At 48.2% G+C, this 17,311-nt stretch overlaps 1 protein-coding gene across 1 annotated transcript in view; it reads right to left on the bottom strand.

The window, feature by feature from the left end:
- The window catches only part of AIFM3 (AIF family member 3), a 56,351-nt gene that overhangs the window by 20,140 nt on the left and 18,900 nt on the right, over nt 1-17,311 (bottom strand). The window contains exons 3-13 of the mRNA XM_081966907.1: nt 14,055-14,268; nt 12,230-12,339; nt 8,957-9,066; nt 7,254-7,298; nt 6,248-6,344; nt 5,497-5,609; nt 4,702-4,788; nt 3,744-3,835; nt 2,524-2,654; nt 531-646; nt 360-431 (exon numbers count right to left, since the gene is read on the bottom strand). Coding sequence (XP_081823033.1) covers nt 360-431; nt 531-646; nt 2,524-2,654; nt 3,744-3,835; nt 4,702-4,788; nt 5,497-5,609; nt 6,248-6,344; nt 7,254-7,298; nt 8,957-9,066; nt 12,230-12,339; nt 14,055-14,268 — 1,187 coding nt within the window. The remainder of the gene's footprint in view (nt 1-359; nt 432-530; nt 647-2,523; nt 2,655-3,743; nt 3,836-4,701; nt 4,789-5,496; nt 5,610-6,247; nt 6,345-7,253; nt 7,299-8,956; nt 9,067-12,229; nt 12,340-14,054; nt 14,269-17,311) is intronic.

Here is a 17,311-nt window from a genome sequence, read left to right as displayed (position 1 = left end):
CTTGTGGAGTATTGTAGAGTACTGTGAAGCAGTTACCATGGCAACTCCACTGTGCTGTATAGTAGAAGCCGTTTTACAGCAGTACAATAGAAGCCATTTTAAGGCAGAACAGGCTGTATCTTAACAGAACACCCACCTACCCACGAGGGGTTTTAGGGGTGTCTTACCCCAACAATATTTTTTTTTCAGAGTTTAAGTCATCTGTGTACCAAGTTTGAGTTATGCTGGAACATCCACACACACACAGCCATTTTTACATTTATGGATTGAGATGTATTTGGTGTTTTCGGGAGGGCTGTACCAAGGGAGGCTCATTCAATTTTATTGTACACATTGACAATTGATCCATCCAACTCTACCTTGCCCTCCTGTTCCCGCAGTTCTGACACTTCGGTCTGCATGTAGAACTTCACTCGGTTGTTTTCAAACATCTGTCCGAGAGGAGAAGAAGGGGAGAGAAGGTTGAAAGACATTCCCCTCAAAACAAGGTGCGGCCCTCCCCAAATGCCCCCCGCAAGGAGCTGCCTTGCCTTCATGAGGGCCCGCCCAACCTTCTCCCCAAAGAATTTCTTGAAGGGGACTTCTTCCAGCTCTACCACCGAGACCGAGTGAGCCTTCTCCGAAAGGTAGGCAGCCACCTCCATCCCTGCAAAAGGCCAGAGGGAGCAGGAGGGTTAGGGAGCCACCGTGAGAAAGACCCAACACAAGCTGAGAGGGGAGCACAAAGACAGCCGTTCCAGCTGCTGAAACAGTTCAAGTTGGGCAAAACGAGGAAAAAATAACAGCTAAAAACAGCCCTCCTCCTCAATCTCCAACTAGGACACAGAATTTAATTTTCAAGACATATTTAGCCTGTGTCCACATACTGTACTAAATCATGGTTTCCTTAATCATAGTTTGTGCAATAAACTACAAACAGCAGGATTTGCTTTGCATGCTAAATCATAAACCATAGATACCGGGTTTCCTCGAAAATAAGATTGGGTCTTATATATTTCATTTGGACCAAAAGACCTATTAGGCCTTCTTTTCAGAGAGGTCTTATTTTGAGGGTAACTGCCCACCTCCTCCCACCATCTGCTTGCCCACGTTCACAACGGCTTACAGGGCTTCCCAGGGCAAACACACTTTTTGCCTGAATGGAAAAATGACCGAGACTTGAAGCTTCGTCTGCTTGCAAGTGGGATGTTTTTAAACAGAGTAATTAGCAAAAGCGTCTCATTTGCAAGCAGAGAAAGCTTTGTCTCCATCTGGGCAAAAAGTGTTTGGGTGCTTAGAGGATGCTTGGGATTTGCTCCATTCCCAAGCACCCCATAGGTGCCCAAACACTTTTTGCCCAGACAGAGAAATGACGGAATACTTCATCTACTTGTAAATGGGATGCATGCAATTAGCAATAGAGTAGAGTAGAGTACTGTTTCCTTGAAAATAAGACCTCCCTGGATAATAGGCCTAATTGGGCTTTTGAGCACATGCACTAAAATAAGCCTTCCCCAAAAAATAAGCCCTCCCCCAAAATATTTCAACACAGCAGCAGCCATGAGGTGACTATACTCACCACCTCCTGCACCTCAAAAATAATAAGACCTCCCCCCAAATAAGGCCAAGTGCTTATTTCTGGGGGGGTCAAAAGAAAATAAAACCCTGCCTTATTTTCAGGGAAACATGGTAGAATTAGAATTAGAATAGAATTCTTCATTGGCCAAGGGTGACTGGACACCAAGGAATTTGTCTTTGGTGCAGATGCTCTCAGTGTACATAAAAAGACAAGAGACATTCGTGAAGAATCATAAGGAACAACACTTAGTGATGATCATAGGGTACAAATAAGCAATCAGGAAACAATATCAATATAAATCGTAAGGATACAAGCCACAGAATTACAGTCCTGCAGTCATAAGTGGGAGGAGATGTGGGATAGGAACGATGAGAAGACTAATAGTAATAGTAATGCAGCCTTAGTGAATGGTTTGACAGTGGGGAGGGAATGATTTGTTTAGCAGAGGGACGGCATTCGGGATCTCTATTTCAAAGTATCCCGTTTGCAAGCAGATGGAGCTTTGTTTCCCTCTGGGTGAAAAGTGCCTGTTGGAGCCAGAGGCACAGGGGAGGCGATCCCAACGCACCATCCACTCTGTCCCACCATCTCTCAGCTTGTCCGCGGCTGTGCTAGGCACCTGCTTGGAGTGGCGGGATCACCTGCCTCTCCCCTCCCACCATGCCTCTGCCTCCGCACTTGGGACTTATATGCGCTGTGTCAAAGGACCAGAGGGTTCGTGCTGCTGCCAGACACCGTCATCCCCCCATGCGCTCGCTTCTTGTGCTGCCCCCAGGCTTATTTTTGGGGTAGGGCTTATATTAAGGCCCACCCTAAAAATCAGGCTAGGGCTTATTTTCGGGGCGGGTCTTATTTTCCAGGGAGACACAGTGGTAAACCACGATACTGCATGCTAGACTCAGATAAAACAAACCACATTATGAATCAGGTGAGCTTCCGAGGCCGTCTACGCAGCCTTTGCTCACCCAGGAAAGAGGCTCCCACCACCACGGCGTTTTTGCCAGTGGCCACTTTGACCACCCGGTTGGCATCTTCCACAGCACGGATGGTGAAGACGTTCTCCACTTCCTTGCCTTTGCAGCTGAGCGTTTTGGGTCTGGAAGGAGAGATTGGAGCGGTCAGGCCGAGGGACCCTCTAAAGGTCAAAGAAGGGCAGGTGGAAAAGCCTCCTTATTCCTGCCCCACCTTCCCAAAGGACCCAAGCCAAGTTTGATTAGGAAAAGACTAGAATTCTGGCTACCCAGTTGGAGTAAAAGGGGTCACATCTGAGAATGGGAAATGCAGCTCCTGCCTTTCATCGTTTTCATCCCTTTTATTATTAGGTTTGTTTGCCGCCTTGAGTTATTTATAAAAATAATAAAAGCGGGATAAAAAAAATTAAATGACTAAATAAAATGGTTCAGTCTCCTCCTGTTTTATGGCCAGCATACACCGCTCTCATCCTACATCCGTGATGGCGAACCTATGGCACATGTGCCAGAGGTGGCATGCAGAGCCCTCTCTGTGGGCACGCATGCCATCTACTCTTCTGCTTTCCGGCATGCCAGCCAGCTAGTCTTTGCAGGCGCCAGAGCATTGGAAAACAGCTTAAAAATGGCCCTAAAACAGCCAAAAAACAAGCACACGTGCGCTGGCCAGCTGCTCTGTGGGTTTCTGGCACTCTAGTGCGCGCACTCAGTGCTGAAAAGGTTCTCCATCACTGTCCTACATGGTCTAAAATGGATTAGGTAGGCAAGCTGTTCCACTGGTTTAACTGTGCCAAAGTTTCTCCTTTGTTCCATGAAATTTCACCAGATTCCACAAAACTAATTTCAATTTCTAAGCCATGGAAGCTTAGGCTGAAACCCACTGATTCATCTTGAAGGCGCCACAACATTCTCAGACGGTCTGTCAGACCCAAACAACCAGATCCACCCGTGAAGAGTCCAATTGGCTCCTTCGTTACTCGTGCCTATTACAGAGGAATCTTTGCACCCAGGACAGACTAGAGAAGGTTCAGTGGCATTCAATGGGGCTCGGACCTTGCCCTCTTGTGATTACTTAAAGATTCCAGACTAATCCCCCACTTGACTCCTCCCCCTGGCTCAGCCAGTCTCTCTCCAACACATTTGGGGTGCATTAAAACTTCCCCTGCCTGAAAAACAAGACCTCAACACTTGGTGCAAAATCTTTTAGGGCCACGTACGTGTTCCCTGTTGCCAGCAGCAGCTTGTTGTACTCCATCTTAAACCCATCCTTGAAAATGGCCGTCTTGTTCTTGACATCCACCGCCACCACCTGAAACAGGAAGGATGAGCCGTTAACAGTAATTTCTTAGCTGTTTTTTTTTTGCCCATCAGAGCAACACACACCTACAGAGTTGTTGTCACCTGTCGGCTGCCGGCCCCTCCAGCAGCCGAATCAGAGGAGGAGAAGGCGTGGGAGTCACGGTCAGCATCAAGGCAACCTGGGAGCCCCGAGGGGGGGGGAGAGGGAATGGAGCTGGCAGAGAGAGAGAGAGACAGAGGTGGAGCGTGGGCTGTCCATCAGCCCTCAGATGGAGAGTCAACAGCCCCCAGGTCTGGAGGTGGCCGATGAGGAAGAGGAGGAACAGCTGGGTCCAGTGCCTGAAGTGTGGATGCACAGAAGACAGAGGAGAGCAGTGGAAATCTATGGGCCGGTCCTTGGGACAAAAGAACCACTGCTGCTAGGGAAGCCCCATCTTAGCTCTGGGGATAAAGGCCAGGAGGTGGAGATGAATAGGTGTGGCAGAGAACTATTCATCTCCCTGCAGGACAAACTTGTTAGCCTGCAGTGAGAGAGAAACTTTTTGCCGGCGCTCTTTGAGTTCACTTCAGAGAGTTTGTGTTGTTTGGGGAGCCGGGTCAGAACAAGAGTCCACACTGGGGAGAGGCTTCAGGGAGCCAACCACACCCATCCTGCACCGTTTTTGGAGATGAAACCAGGCTGGGTGACGTGACCTCCCTCCACAGGTCCTGGTTCAATAGAGCAGCTCTCGAAAGGGTGAGTTAAACCAAACCATCTCTGGATTAATAACAAAGTCCTTTTTTACATCCACACGGACTCTCCCTTCACATTTCCCACAAAGAAATCCAGGCCCTCTTTGAAGCTCCCCCCCCCTCTCCACAGAGACAGACCCTCACCTGCATTTCAGTCAGGACCTCAATGTCGTTCGTGCGGAAGAATTCTTTCGGACGCAGAGCGATCTGGTCAGCGTGGGAATCCATCGACTGAAAGAAGAGGTCAGTTTTGTACTTAGATACTCCTTAAGCCCCTTCCAGAGGTGTTGGAAGGGGTTCTGGGAGTTGTAATCTCACCTACACCTGGAGGGTCCCCCTAAGGAGGTGTAATGGTCTATGGCAGTGCTTCTCAATGGATCTCATATTTCTACAACCTAGTTGGTGGATATGATTTATGACACAGACAGAAGGGGGGTAAAGTTCAAATGCAATTAAGCAGAAATCAATTTCGGCTCTCTGTGAAGTTCCCAGAAGATGACCTAATTAATTTACGAGCCTCAAGACAAAGTACAAAATAAATCCATTCATTTATTAGGATCAACATTCTGGCATATTCTTCTGCAGAACCGAAACTGATTCTGCTTAATTGTGTTTGACCCCTCTATCCCCTCCCTTCTGTCTGTGTCATAAATCATATCCACCAACTAGGTTGTAGAAATATGAGATCCAACTCTGGCCAAAGGTACGCATGGAATCCTCCCTCCAATGCCAACCTGATAATAGTCATGGCAACGCTTTACAAATTGACAGATGAGTGACAAGTTACATGGACACCCATGGACTGTATGAAAAGGAATTCTGTTTCATTTCAAAGACAGCATCGCAGAGGCTCAAATGCTCAGAGATAAGAAGGAAAAGTGGAGCAGCCACCCAGTGTCCTCAAGGAAGCCTTGGAGAAATTCCTGGATAAGCACCAACCTTGCTCAGCTTGGGCCTGTCGTAGGGCAAGTGTCGATCGATTGTGCACATCACAATCCTGTCCGAGAAGCCCTCTTGGCGGAGAGTCTCTGCACACACCAGCCCAGCAGGACCTGCCAAAGGAAGTGACTGTTGGTGGAAGCGCCCATCCTTTGGCGGCTGAGAATTCCCCATTAGGTCTTCTCCACCTTGCTCCCAGAGTAGCAATAGCCCTTAGATTTATATACCGCTTCACAGCCCTCTCTAAGCGGTTTACAGAGTCAGCCCATTGCCCCCAACAGTCTGGGTCCTCATTTTACCCACCTCGGAAGGAGGCAAGGCTGAGGCAACCTTGAGCCTGGTGAGGTTCAAACTGCCAAATTGATCTGAGGGTCCCAGGAAGTAGGAACGGTGCCACTCCAGCACAGAGGCACCAATTGGGCTGGACAACTCTTTGACTTGGAGGTTTGATCCGAAAAGAATTGTTTGGATTCCCCAGACTGAATGGATTGTTCAGAATAAACGAGAAAGCCCATCTGAATGACCGAATCAAGGCTTCCACAATGGGGGTGTCCTTGTGAGTTTTCCCACAATTCTTTGAAAATATGGGCAAGACCAGATTCATTTTGGGCATCCAAAGGGATGGGCGGACATCCCTGCTCCTTGAACCGCGTGCAGTTGCGTCTCCAGGAGGACACCCATCTAAGCAGGGCTCTGACCCCCACGCGGAGGCCTCCGCCCTCGAGCACCTCCTCTCTACACCAGCCAGTACCTGCCCCAATGATGAGTACGTTGGTGCTACTGATGTTGTAGTTGCTCAGCGAGATGCATTTTGCCATCACCTTCGTCCGCTTCTGGGCTTGAAGAGCCTGGGGTGCAAGGAGGGGCCAGGTCAACTCAGTCCCGAACTGATGCATGCAGCACCCCAATCCCTACACCTCTGGCCAAGTCCCCTCCAGCCAGGACTCTATCCAGAGAGGTGGATAGAGCACCCAGCATTCTTGGGCTGGTGGGGGAAATCTGGGATTTGAAGGCACCCATGCTGGGAAAAGCTGCTCTACACATAGTTAGTTAGTGAGTTCGTTGGTTGGCTGGTTAATTAAATTGGTTGGTTGGTTGGTTACTAATAGACTTATATACTGCTTCTCAATGCTTTACATCCCTCTGTAAGAGGTTTACAGAGTGAGCATCTTGCCCCCAACAATCTGGGTCCTCATTTTACAGACCTCAGGAGGATAAAATGCTGAGTCAACCTTGAGCCAGTCAGGATTGACCTCCTGGCTATGGGCAGAGTTTGCCTGCAGTTCTACATTCTAACCACTGCGCACCATGGAAGGAAGGAAGGAAGGAAGGAAGGAAGGAAGGAAGGAAGGAAGGAAGGAAGGAAGGAAGGAAGGAAGGAAGGACGGACAATAGCAATAGTACTTATATACCGCTTCACAGTGCTTTACAGCTCTCTCTGAGCAGTTTATAGAGTCGGCCTCTTGCCCGTAATAATCTGGCTCCTCATTTTACCAACCTCGGAAGGATGGAAGGCTGAATCAACCTTGAGCTGGTTAGGATCGAACTCCTGGAGTCAGCAGTGAGTTAGCCTGCAGTACTGCATCCTAACCACTGCACCACAATGACTCCAGTAAGTTAGTTAGTTGAGTTATATGGCTACCCATGTCCTTTTTCTGTGACTGTAGGCGGCTTACAATCAAATAATTAAAATACACAACAGAAAAAATAGAAACTACACATCAAATAGCATTAACTAACCAGTCCCTACAGCTCACCTGTTTGCTTGCTCGGATGTACACTTTTTCCCTCTCAATTTTCACCTAGAAGGAGAAAGAACGCCTTCGTGTTTCATGATGCAACTTTCACCCTCATTAAAATAAGTGTTTCATCATTATATAAACCTAACCCAGCTGCCCCACCTCCGCCCCCAATGAAAAACAAATTGTCTTCAGGGGGAAACGGTGGCATCAAGCGAGATGCCCAGCCTGACCCAGCAGAGGCTCAAATCGCCGCCAAAGTCCTCCCATACCAAGGATCCACGGGCATCCCCAACACATGGTTGACCTCAGTTTCCCTTGAAAATGTTGAACAGGTGCTGTTAAATCTGACATCTGTCAGAGCTGCTCCGGGCAATCATGCCCAGGTTGACCTCTAAGATCCGTTCCAACCCTAGGATTGTACGAGTAAAGACCAAAGAAATGGTCTCAGAGCAAAGAGTTGGTTAGACGTTTGTGGGACAGCATCGGCTGTTATTCCAGACAACGTTCCTTATGCGCCATTATGTCCATGGCCACTGACAAGGAGAGAGAGAGGGTGTGTATGTGTGTTTTGTGTAGACCTGACCTGCAGGACTGATAGGATAGAGCTGCATCCAATTTTTGGTCACCACACTATAAAAAAGTTGTTGAGACTCTAGAAAAAGTGCAGAGAAGAGCAACCAGGATGATGAGGGGACTGGAGGCCAAAACATATGATGAACAGTTGTAGGAACTGGGCATGGCTAGTCTAGTGAAGAGAAGGACCAGGGGAGACAATATCGCACTCTTCCAATATTTGAGGGGCTGCCACAGAGAGGAGGGGGTCAAGCTATTCTCCAAAGCACCTGAAGGCCAGACGAGAAATAATGGATGGAAACTAATCAAGGAGAGATTCAACAGAAATAAGGCAGCCGGTCGGACTAGATGACCTACAAAGTCCCTTCCAACTCTGCTAATCTAAGCTGGGCTATATTGTGTCCAGGCAGATGACGTCAGGGAATTTCCCCTGACAGCCGGCTTCTGCACTAGCAACAGCCAGGTCGCGTCTGATTGGCTAAGACGCGACCTGGCTGAGAGCGGGGAAACTCTGGCTTGGGGATTGGCTGGTTCGTCTGACAGCTTCGTATAAATAGCTGTCAGACAAACCCTGCATTGAATTCTCTCCTGTATTTTGTCAAGACTGTTCTGTTCAATAAAGACTGTTGATTCTCCTCACGACTCCGCTCGCCTTTCGTGCTTATTCAACAGGCTACTGAGATACCGTTTGAGTCCCAAATTGCCTCCTTCTTGCCCATCCTGTCTTTGCCTTAGAACCTCAGTTGACCTGGCCAGGTGTGTCAGGGGGGAAAAAACCCTCAAAGGTCTTTGACAGCCCCCAGTTCAAGGAGTCCCAGTCTGTAAACTTTTCAAGATTTCTCAATCTTGCCTGCTTGAAGATGGATGGATTTCATGCTGCCTGGGGAATTCTGGGAACTGGAGTCCACGCACCTTCAAGTGTCCAAGGTTGAGAAATTCTGGTCTAGGGATAAAAGGGAGTGGCTTGCTGGGATATATGCCAGGGACTCTGGTCAATGGACCGGAGGAGGTAATTTGTCTGAAGTCATGCAAAGGGGAAGGGGGAGGCTGTTGCAGATTCCCAGGGGCACGGACTGGGCGAAGATCACAGGGCATTTTCCTCAATGACCGGCTGCTGGCTTGCTGTTAATCTGCAGACCTCTCACCTGGAATTTGGGGAGACTATCCAGCCCTGGGAAGTCTTCGATATCGCCAGTGCCGATGTTGAAGCAAGCCCCGTGCCAGGGGCAACGGATCCGGCCTTTGGACAAGACTCCTGCAGGGAGACCCCAAGAAAGCAACAGCAAAATTAGTCCCCCCTCTTGACTGGAAGTAGGCAAACGGTTGACGTTCGCTGCTTTGACACAAAAAAGAGGTAGCTGAACAGAAAGTAAGGTTTGCCATGAGTTAAACACTGCAGGAGGAGAGCTGAGCTAATTCTACAGGAGTGCCTCTCAACCTTAGTAAGATGTCAGGACTCCCCCAAATTCCCCAACCAGCATGAGTGGGTTCCTGGAGAACTCTGGGAGTTGAAGTCCATCTCTCTTAAATTGGCCAAACTTTACAATCTTGATCTTCAATCTTGATCTTCAATCAAGATCAAGGGAGTTACTAATACCACACCTACAAAGCCTTAGTAAGATCACACCTAGAGAACTGCATCCAGTTTTGGTCACCACACTATAAAAAAGATGTTGAGACTTTAGAAAAAGGGCAGAGAAGAGCAACCAGGATGATGAGGGGGCTGGAAGCTAAAACATACAGTGAACGGTCGCAGGAACTGGGCATGGCTAGTGAAGAGAAGGACCAGAGGAGATAGCAGTCTTCCAGTGCTTGAGGGGCTGCCACAGAGAGGAGAGGGTCTCAAGCGATTCTCCAAAGCACCCAAAGGCCAAACAAGGAATAATGGATGGAAACTGAACTAGAAAGAATTTTCTGACAGTGAGAACAATCAACCAATGGAACAGAAGTTGACTTCAGAAGTTTTGGGAGCTTCATCCCTTGAGACTTTGAAGAAAAGGCTGGACTGCCATCTGTCAGAAAGGGTGTAGGGTCTCCTGCTTGGGTGGGGGTTTAGACTAGATGACCTATAAGGTCCCTTCCGTTAATCTGTTAACTCTGTTAATCTTCAGATTTAACAATTGGAGCAGGGGTCTCCAACATTGACAACTTTAAGACTTGTAGACCTCAACTCCCAGAGTTCTCCCAGAAGTCCACAAGTCCTAAACTTGCCAAGCTTGGAGACCCCTGCACTGGAGAACAAAAGCTGCCAAAAAGGTTAGCAAACAGAGCTCCAGTCTGCCAAGGAATCATCCTGGCTTCTACAGAAGATTAAGGTATTTGAGAGGCAGAACGGAGAAGAACAAGTGTGCTTGTGGATGTAGGACACACACTTGAACAACATCTCAGGTCTTTCAATCACACCCGGGTCCTTGTCTGAGCAGTGCTGACATACACTTAAAAAACCTTGATGGTGGCAGGTGAGCATCCAATCTTTTTGATGTGGAAGAGGCTCAGAATTACCTTGGCACGATTGCTAACTTTGGCAGAGACCTCAAGGTAATTTCGAAGGATGGAACATGTTCAATATTATTATTTCAATTTGCCATTGATGCGTAAGGCACTGGAAGAGAAAAGAGTCACTTCATTTCTGCCGTGGCTGACCCCCAGTGCTTCCTCTTGAGAATATTCCACTAAACTCCCAAAGGTGCTTTTTCAAGAGCCATAACTGGACTTCCTTGGTTTTTCTTCGAAGACGTTTCGCTTCTCATCCAAGAAGCTTCTTCAGCTCTGAATTGATGGTGGGGAATGGAAGGATTGATACTCCTTGCAGACAGCTGGTCATTTGCATCCTTTTAGAGGGTCGTTGAGGCCACTTGGAGGCTTATCTGTGTCCTCAAGGTCACCTGAGTGGTGCAAATGGATGGGGAGCCTTCTTGGAACTGTTGAAAGGTCTGTGTTGTAGACTGGAGATAGATGGTGTCATATCCCTCCCCCACTCTGTTGAGGAAGGACTCTTCAGGTCCTGTGTGAACTTTGGACAGAGAGGACCACTGGTTTGAAAAAGGGGTCAAAGAAGCCCCCAAAGGCCAGACAAGGAATCATGGATGGAAACTGATCAAGGACAGATTCAACCTAGAAATAAGGAGGAATTTTTTGACAATCAACCAACAGAATAGAAGTTGCCTTCGGAAGTTGTGAGGGCTTCATCCCTAGAGGCGTTCAAGAAAAGATCAGACTGCCATTTGTCAGAAATGGTGTAGGGTCTCCTGTTTGGGCGGGGAGTTGGACTAGATTAGCTACAAGGTCCCTTCCAATTCTGTTAATCTAATCTAATCTAATCTGAGCCCTCGGTTAATTCTCTCTTCCAGGACACAGGGAGGTTTGAAGATAAGGCTCCTGCTGGATATAAAAACGGACCAATTTTGTGTGGGGGAGATAATTTATCAAGGTCCTTGTAGACATCTCAGCCGGAATCCACCAAGGGCCAATGACAGTCTAGAGTGGTTTTGCTCACCCATCTGGAAGGGGGGAGGAGCGGAATAAAGCCTAGGCACCTAGGGCTCTGATGTGGATGAAGGAAAAAACGGTCCTTTTGCAGTGACCAGAAGAAAGATTTAAAACATAGGGAGACTGCAAAGCAGACAAACCAACATGGGATCAAACAAAGAGCGACAGGATCTTCCAGTGTCAGTGTCAGCTGCCCTTAAGAGTTTACTATTTTTAGAGCCTTGCAGGCTTCTTCTTTGGGGAAACAATTGCCAGAACTTCCCTCGGCCTTTTTCAGGCCAGTCTTGCAGAGGGAACTCTTCTGACCTAGGCTTCCCAAAGTCACAGAGCAGATTCCTTGTTCCGACAAAACCCTTCTTTATTAGGCTAATGTGAATTCCTCTCATTCACATCCAGCAAAGTCCCGGCAAACAGTCTTTCAAGGGTGTATTTACAACCACAGACATTATCGGGCTTGGAGAGCTGCCAGGCCGATATCTTCCAAATGCAATGCTGTAGAAGAAAATACTTGGCAAGAAGTCAGGAACAGAACTTCACCCTAATGAATTGAACGAACTGTCTCCTGCAAAGTCCACTCCCCTTTTGCTCCTCTTTTATTTCCTCTGGATTCACTGTCCACCTGTGGCCTTACTCCCAGGTCAACCCCTGTTCTTTAGCTGTTCCCTTCTCCTGGCAGCTCTGCGCATGCGCACACTGGGAACAGGCTCCAGCTGTTCTTCTGCCTCACTGATGTCTGACTCCGAAGGCAGCTGATAACTATCAGACGGCCCTGTCCCCATCTCTGCCTCTGACACAGAGCCCTCATCCAAGTCTTCCCCAGACTCCAGGACTGGCCCCTGTTCCACCCCAACCCCCTCACCAGCTCTGCCACAACAGCATCTTCTAGCTAACCCCAACTCCTGCTCTGGGGCACATGGGGTAAAACCCACCTTTCACCAGAGGGGCGCCGTAATGAGGACACTTGTGACCCATGGCATAAAACTCTCCGTTTTCTTTCACCAGCAGAGCCTTCCCACAGCCCAGATCGACTTCTCGCATCCTAGGGAGAACAAGAAGGAGCATTGCCAGTTGATAAATGTCTTTTTCACACTGAGTTTGCCAGAAGCCCGGCAGAACAAGAACAACCCGTGCAGCAGTGGTGGGATACAGCAGGTTCCGACAGGTTCTGGAGAACTGTGAGTGGAAGTTTTGAGTAGTTCGAAGAACCAGTAAATACCACCTCTGATGGCCCCGCCCCCATCTATTCTCCGCCTCCCGTGTCCCAGCTGATGGGGAGGGAATGGAGATTTTGCAGTAACCTTCCCCTGCCAGGCCCACCAAACCACGCCCACAGAACCGGTAGTAAAAACTTTTGAATCCCACCACTACTGTGATGGGACCCACATGGAAGGAAGTGGGCTTAAGCGAGAGGCCAGAACTGTCCGGCCAGCTCTCAGCAAACGTCCCTCTGGATATCTTGCAAATCACGAAAACTGGATCCTGCTTTGACCAGCAAGGGGTCCAAAACAGAGGCAAATATTAATGCCCAGAATGACACTGTGCATGTTTACTGGTCAGAAATAATCTGTGTACAGATAGAAGATCATATTTGCCACTTAGGACCTTGGTGCTCTCTGCGATTGGTTAGTTTTCTTGAAGATGTTTCATTAACAAACTAGGTAACATCATCAGTGCTAGTCTAGCATTGAAGATGTTACCTAGTTGGATAATGAAATGTCTGCAAGAAAACAACGCAGCTCAGAGAGCACCAAGGACTCTGCAATACTACTACTACTACTACTACTACTACTACTACTACTACTACTACTACTACCATAAACCTCACTCCCTTCTAGCACTGATGATATTACCTAGTTTGAGAATGAAACATCTGCAAGAAAATAACCAAGGACACCTTAATATGGCCTTAAGGAAGACACCTTAATGTGTCTTCTAGTTGCTTGCTTCTTGCAACCAACACAAAAATCATCACCTTTCTATATACAGCCCAATAATACAGGAGAGGGGCAGTTTATCATGTTCCTCACAGGGTCCCAGAGGGCGATATGTTGCCTGCACCCCACCTCACCCCACTTGCAATTTTCAGCATATTACCGGAACTTGGTCAAGCCACTGATTAACCTGACTCACCTGTTTAAAACATACTTAAAAGTGAAAAGTGTTAAAATGCCCTAACTCAGAACGCTGCCCCTCTGGGGAAGTGATGCCCGAGTGTCATCCTTGTGTCGAGTGGAGGAGGGGGATGTGGGGAAGGGGCTCTCGGCTTGATTCCTGACACAGCCTCAGAGTCCCCTTTCTGGGGTTCACCCCGTCTCCAGCTAAACCTTCCTCAAGGGTTGCTGCAAGGGGAATATCCCGTAGGTGTTCCCAGAAGAAAAGTGGAATTATGACAACGCGTAGCTGTCCCACTCTTAGGGGTCTGGAGTTTTGGTTCCTTTTTGACGTTGATTAGACGCCATTCTCGGAGAGTGAAGCAATCTTTTGAGGGACAGGCAGAGTTTGCGGAGAGCAGGCCTCCCCCCACCTCGTTTTGATTAATCTTTATCTTTATCTTTATTTCGATTTTTACACCGCCCCCCTCTCCCCAAAGGGGAGATTAAAGCAGCGTTTCAGCCACTTGAAGATATCTGGACTTCAACTCCCAGAAGCTCTGCTGGCTGGGGGATTCTGGGAGTTGAAGTCCGCACATCTCCAAGTGGCTGAGGTTGAGAGACAGTTTTAAAACCCAAGAAAAAGCCCTGGGCCCCCACTGACTGTCCAATGTCCAGGTCCTTCACGTGGCAAACGGAGGCCTCCACCACATCCTTCACGTTCCGGTAGGGGTTGGGGGCGACCGGGTGCTCCTCCAGCTGGTAATGCCGAGAGGTGCCGTTGGCCTTGTAGACGATGGGGCTGGCCTTCCCGTTGGGTGATGTCTCCTCTTTGATGCGCTCCTTCTCTGGCAGCACTACCTCGATTTTCACTTCCACTGCAGGAGCAAAGAATGCAAAGGCAGAGAGGTGAGAAGGACAGGAGAGCATCTTTGATGGGTTTGAGCACAACCAATTAAATAGTGTTAGCGGATAAATAATAAATAATTAGAGGACAACCAATTAAGCATAAGCCAACAGTGTGAGGCAGCAGCCAAAAAAGCCAATGCAATCCTAAATTGCATTTACAGAGGGATACAATCAAGATCAAGGGAGGTATTAATACCACTCTAAAAGCCTTAGTAAGACCACACCTAGAGTACTGCATCCAGTTTTGGTCTCCACACTATAAAAAAGATGTTGAGACTCTAGAAAGAGTGCAGAGAAGAGCAACCAGAACGATGAGGGGACTGGAGGCCAAGACATACAATGAACGGGCATGGCTGGTCTAGGGAAGAGAAGGACCAGGGGAGACATGAGGGCAGTCTTACTATATTTGAGGGGCTGCCACAGAGAGGAGTGGGTCAAGCTGTTCTCCAAAACCCCTGAAGGTCAGACAAGGAATAATGGATGGAAACTGAACAAGGAGAGATTCAACCTAGAAATAAGAAGGAATTTTCTGATAGTGAAAACACTCAACAGCTGACAATCAACTACCCAAAGCTGGCTGGAGAATTCTGGAAGTTGAAGTCCGCCAAGCTTAAAGTTGCCAAGGTTGGAGACCCCTGGCTTAAACAGCTACTGTGATTCATTTAAAAACTGTCACAAAAAGGTCATAAGGCCGTTCTCGTTTAACAACCATCTTGCTTAACAATGGACTTCTGATCCAAGTCATGGTCATAAGTCAAGGACTAGCTGTGTTGCATCTGGTTGATTCTGATGCCCTCCTGTGCCCGTGTTCCTGGGCAGGGCCACGGCCCTGTTCATGCTGTCTCTCTCCCTCCCTCTCTGTCCCTCCATCAGTGTCATTTAACAGAATAACCAAGTTGGAAGAGACCTTGGAGGTCTTCTGGTCCAACCCCCTGCTCAGGCAGGGAGGCCTATGCCATTTCAGACAAATCTCTTCTTAAAAACTTTCAGCGTTTTAGTATTCATATCTGGAGGCAAGTTGTTCCACTGGTTAGAAAGTTTCTCCTGAGTTCTAGCTTGCATCTCTCCTTGATTGGTTTCCATCCATTGCTTATTGTCCTGCCTTCTGGTCCTTTGGAGAACAAGCTAACTCCCTCTTCTTTGGGGCAACCTCTGAGATATTGGAAGACTGCTATCATGTCACCCCTGGTCCCTTTTTTCATTAAACTAGGCATAGACAATCCCAGCCACTGTTCTTCGTTTGCTTTGCAGCCTCTAGATCGTTTTCTTGCTATCAGCTGCCATAGTAATGGGGGGAGGAGGGGGTTTCAGTATTTGGCAGGGGAAGCGTGCCGGAGGAGATATCTTGGGATGAAGAGGGAGTTTTGTTCGCACCATCTTCTGTGCATGCTGAATGGTCTTGTTTAGGTCTGGCCAAGGTCAACCATCTCTGCATACCAGAGGGATGAAGCCACCTGAAGAAGATGCGCCCCACATGACACTCTTGGAGGCTGGAGATTGGGTATTCAGTTTAGGGTTGTTGGGGGCAGGGATTTGGGTAAACTTTTGAGATGTACAATTTCGCGCCTTTAGCTTCAGATCTCGCTTTACTTTCGTTGCTATCACTTCATATCCAGCAAAGTAGCTTTTCTCCAAAAAAAATGGAGTTGGGGGTTTCCTTTCTTGGATTTTGAGGGAGGCACGACTGACCGCCAGGCACAGGCAGGGAGCCCAAAGGCTGAGGTGAGCATTTGTGTCCATTCAACACACAGGGAGCTTTCCTGCTGCTGCTACGCCTCTCATTGGCTCCCTCCAGGCTTCAGCACTTCTGGATAAGACCACCAGGGGGCTCTTCCTAACCACGTTGGTGTCAAAAAGGCAACTTCTGACACCTAATGCAAGCTCTGCTCTCCTGTAGGTGCATGACAAGTGTCAATCAATGAAGTACCGAAGAGGTGACGTTTCTCTTGTGACTTGCAACACATTTGTCATCACTCACCCTCTGCCTCTTCTGGCAAGTAGCCCACAACTTCTTTCTGCTCTGTTTATTTTGAATAAGGATAAGAATGAGAGGGATGAGAGTAAGGGTCAGTACTGGTTTGGATTGGATTGACTGAACCAGTACTGGTTTGGCGGGCTGGGTCACTGGAACTAGCAGCAAACCAGGCCTCCCACACCCCCGAACCGGTTCTCCTACGCCGGCGCCATCTTGATTTTAGGTTCTGTGAAAGTACAGAACAATTTTCATTGCAGAAATTTTAACTTTTTCCCATTTTTTAATGCTGTGCGCATGCGCAGACCTATTAATGAGCAACTGTGCTTGCATGTGGACCACACGTTTGGTGTGTGTGTGTGAGCGAAGCAAGCACACGTAAAAATTTTGCGCACACTGAACCAACAGTAATGCCAGGAGCAACCCACCTCTGGTAAGGATTAAGAATAAGAATAAGGATTAAAGGTAATGGTAAGAGTAAGGATAAGGAAGCAAAGGTAGCACCAATCGTAATAGGCACCTTGGGTACCATCCCAAAACAGCTGGAGCACCACTTGAGCACTGTCAGCATTGACGAATTCACGGTCATTCAGTTGCAGAAGGCAGCTTTACTTGGAACAGCTGACATCCCATAAAGATATTCTTAACGCCATCAAACATCCAGATCTGCCCATCCCAGGTCCTTGAAAAGGACCCGATAGGTGGATAAAAATGCCAAATCCAGCCTGAACATCTGGCTGACTGTATGATGCACCATAAGACTAAAACTAAGAGGAGGGAGAGGGAGAGGAAGAGGAAGAAGAGGAGGGGGGAGCAGGGGTGAAATCCAGCAGGTTCTGACAGGTTCTGGAAAACCGGTAGCAGAAATTTTGAGTAGTTCAGAGAACCGGCAAATACCACCTCTGGCTGACCCCTGAGTGGGGAGGGAATGGAGATTTTGCAGTATCCTTCCCCTGCCACGCCCACCAAGCCACGCCCACAGAACCGGTAGGAAAAAAAAATTGAATTTCACCACTGGTGGTGGTGGGGGGGGAGTCCAT

This window comes from Natrix helvetica, assembly GCF_964273705.1.
Source record: "Natrix helvetica genome assembly, chromosome: 14".
NCBI classification, from domain to species: Eukaryota; Metazoa; Chordata; class Lepidosauria; order Squamata; family Natricidae; genus Natrix; species Natrix helvetica.
Note: the sequence above shows the minus strand (reverse complement) of the source record. Positions and strands in the feature narration are given on the sequence as shown.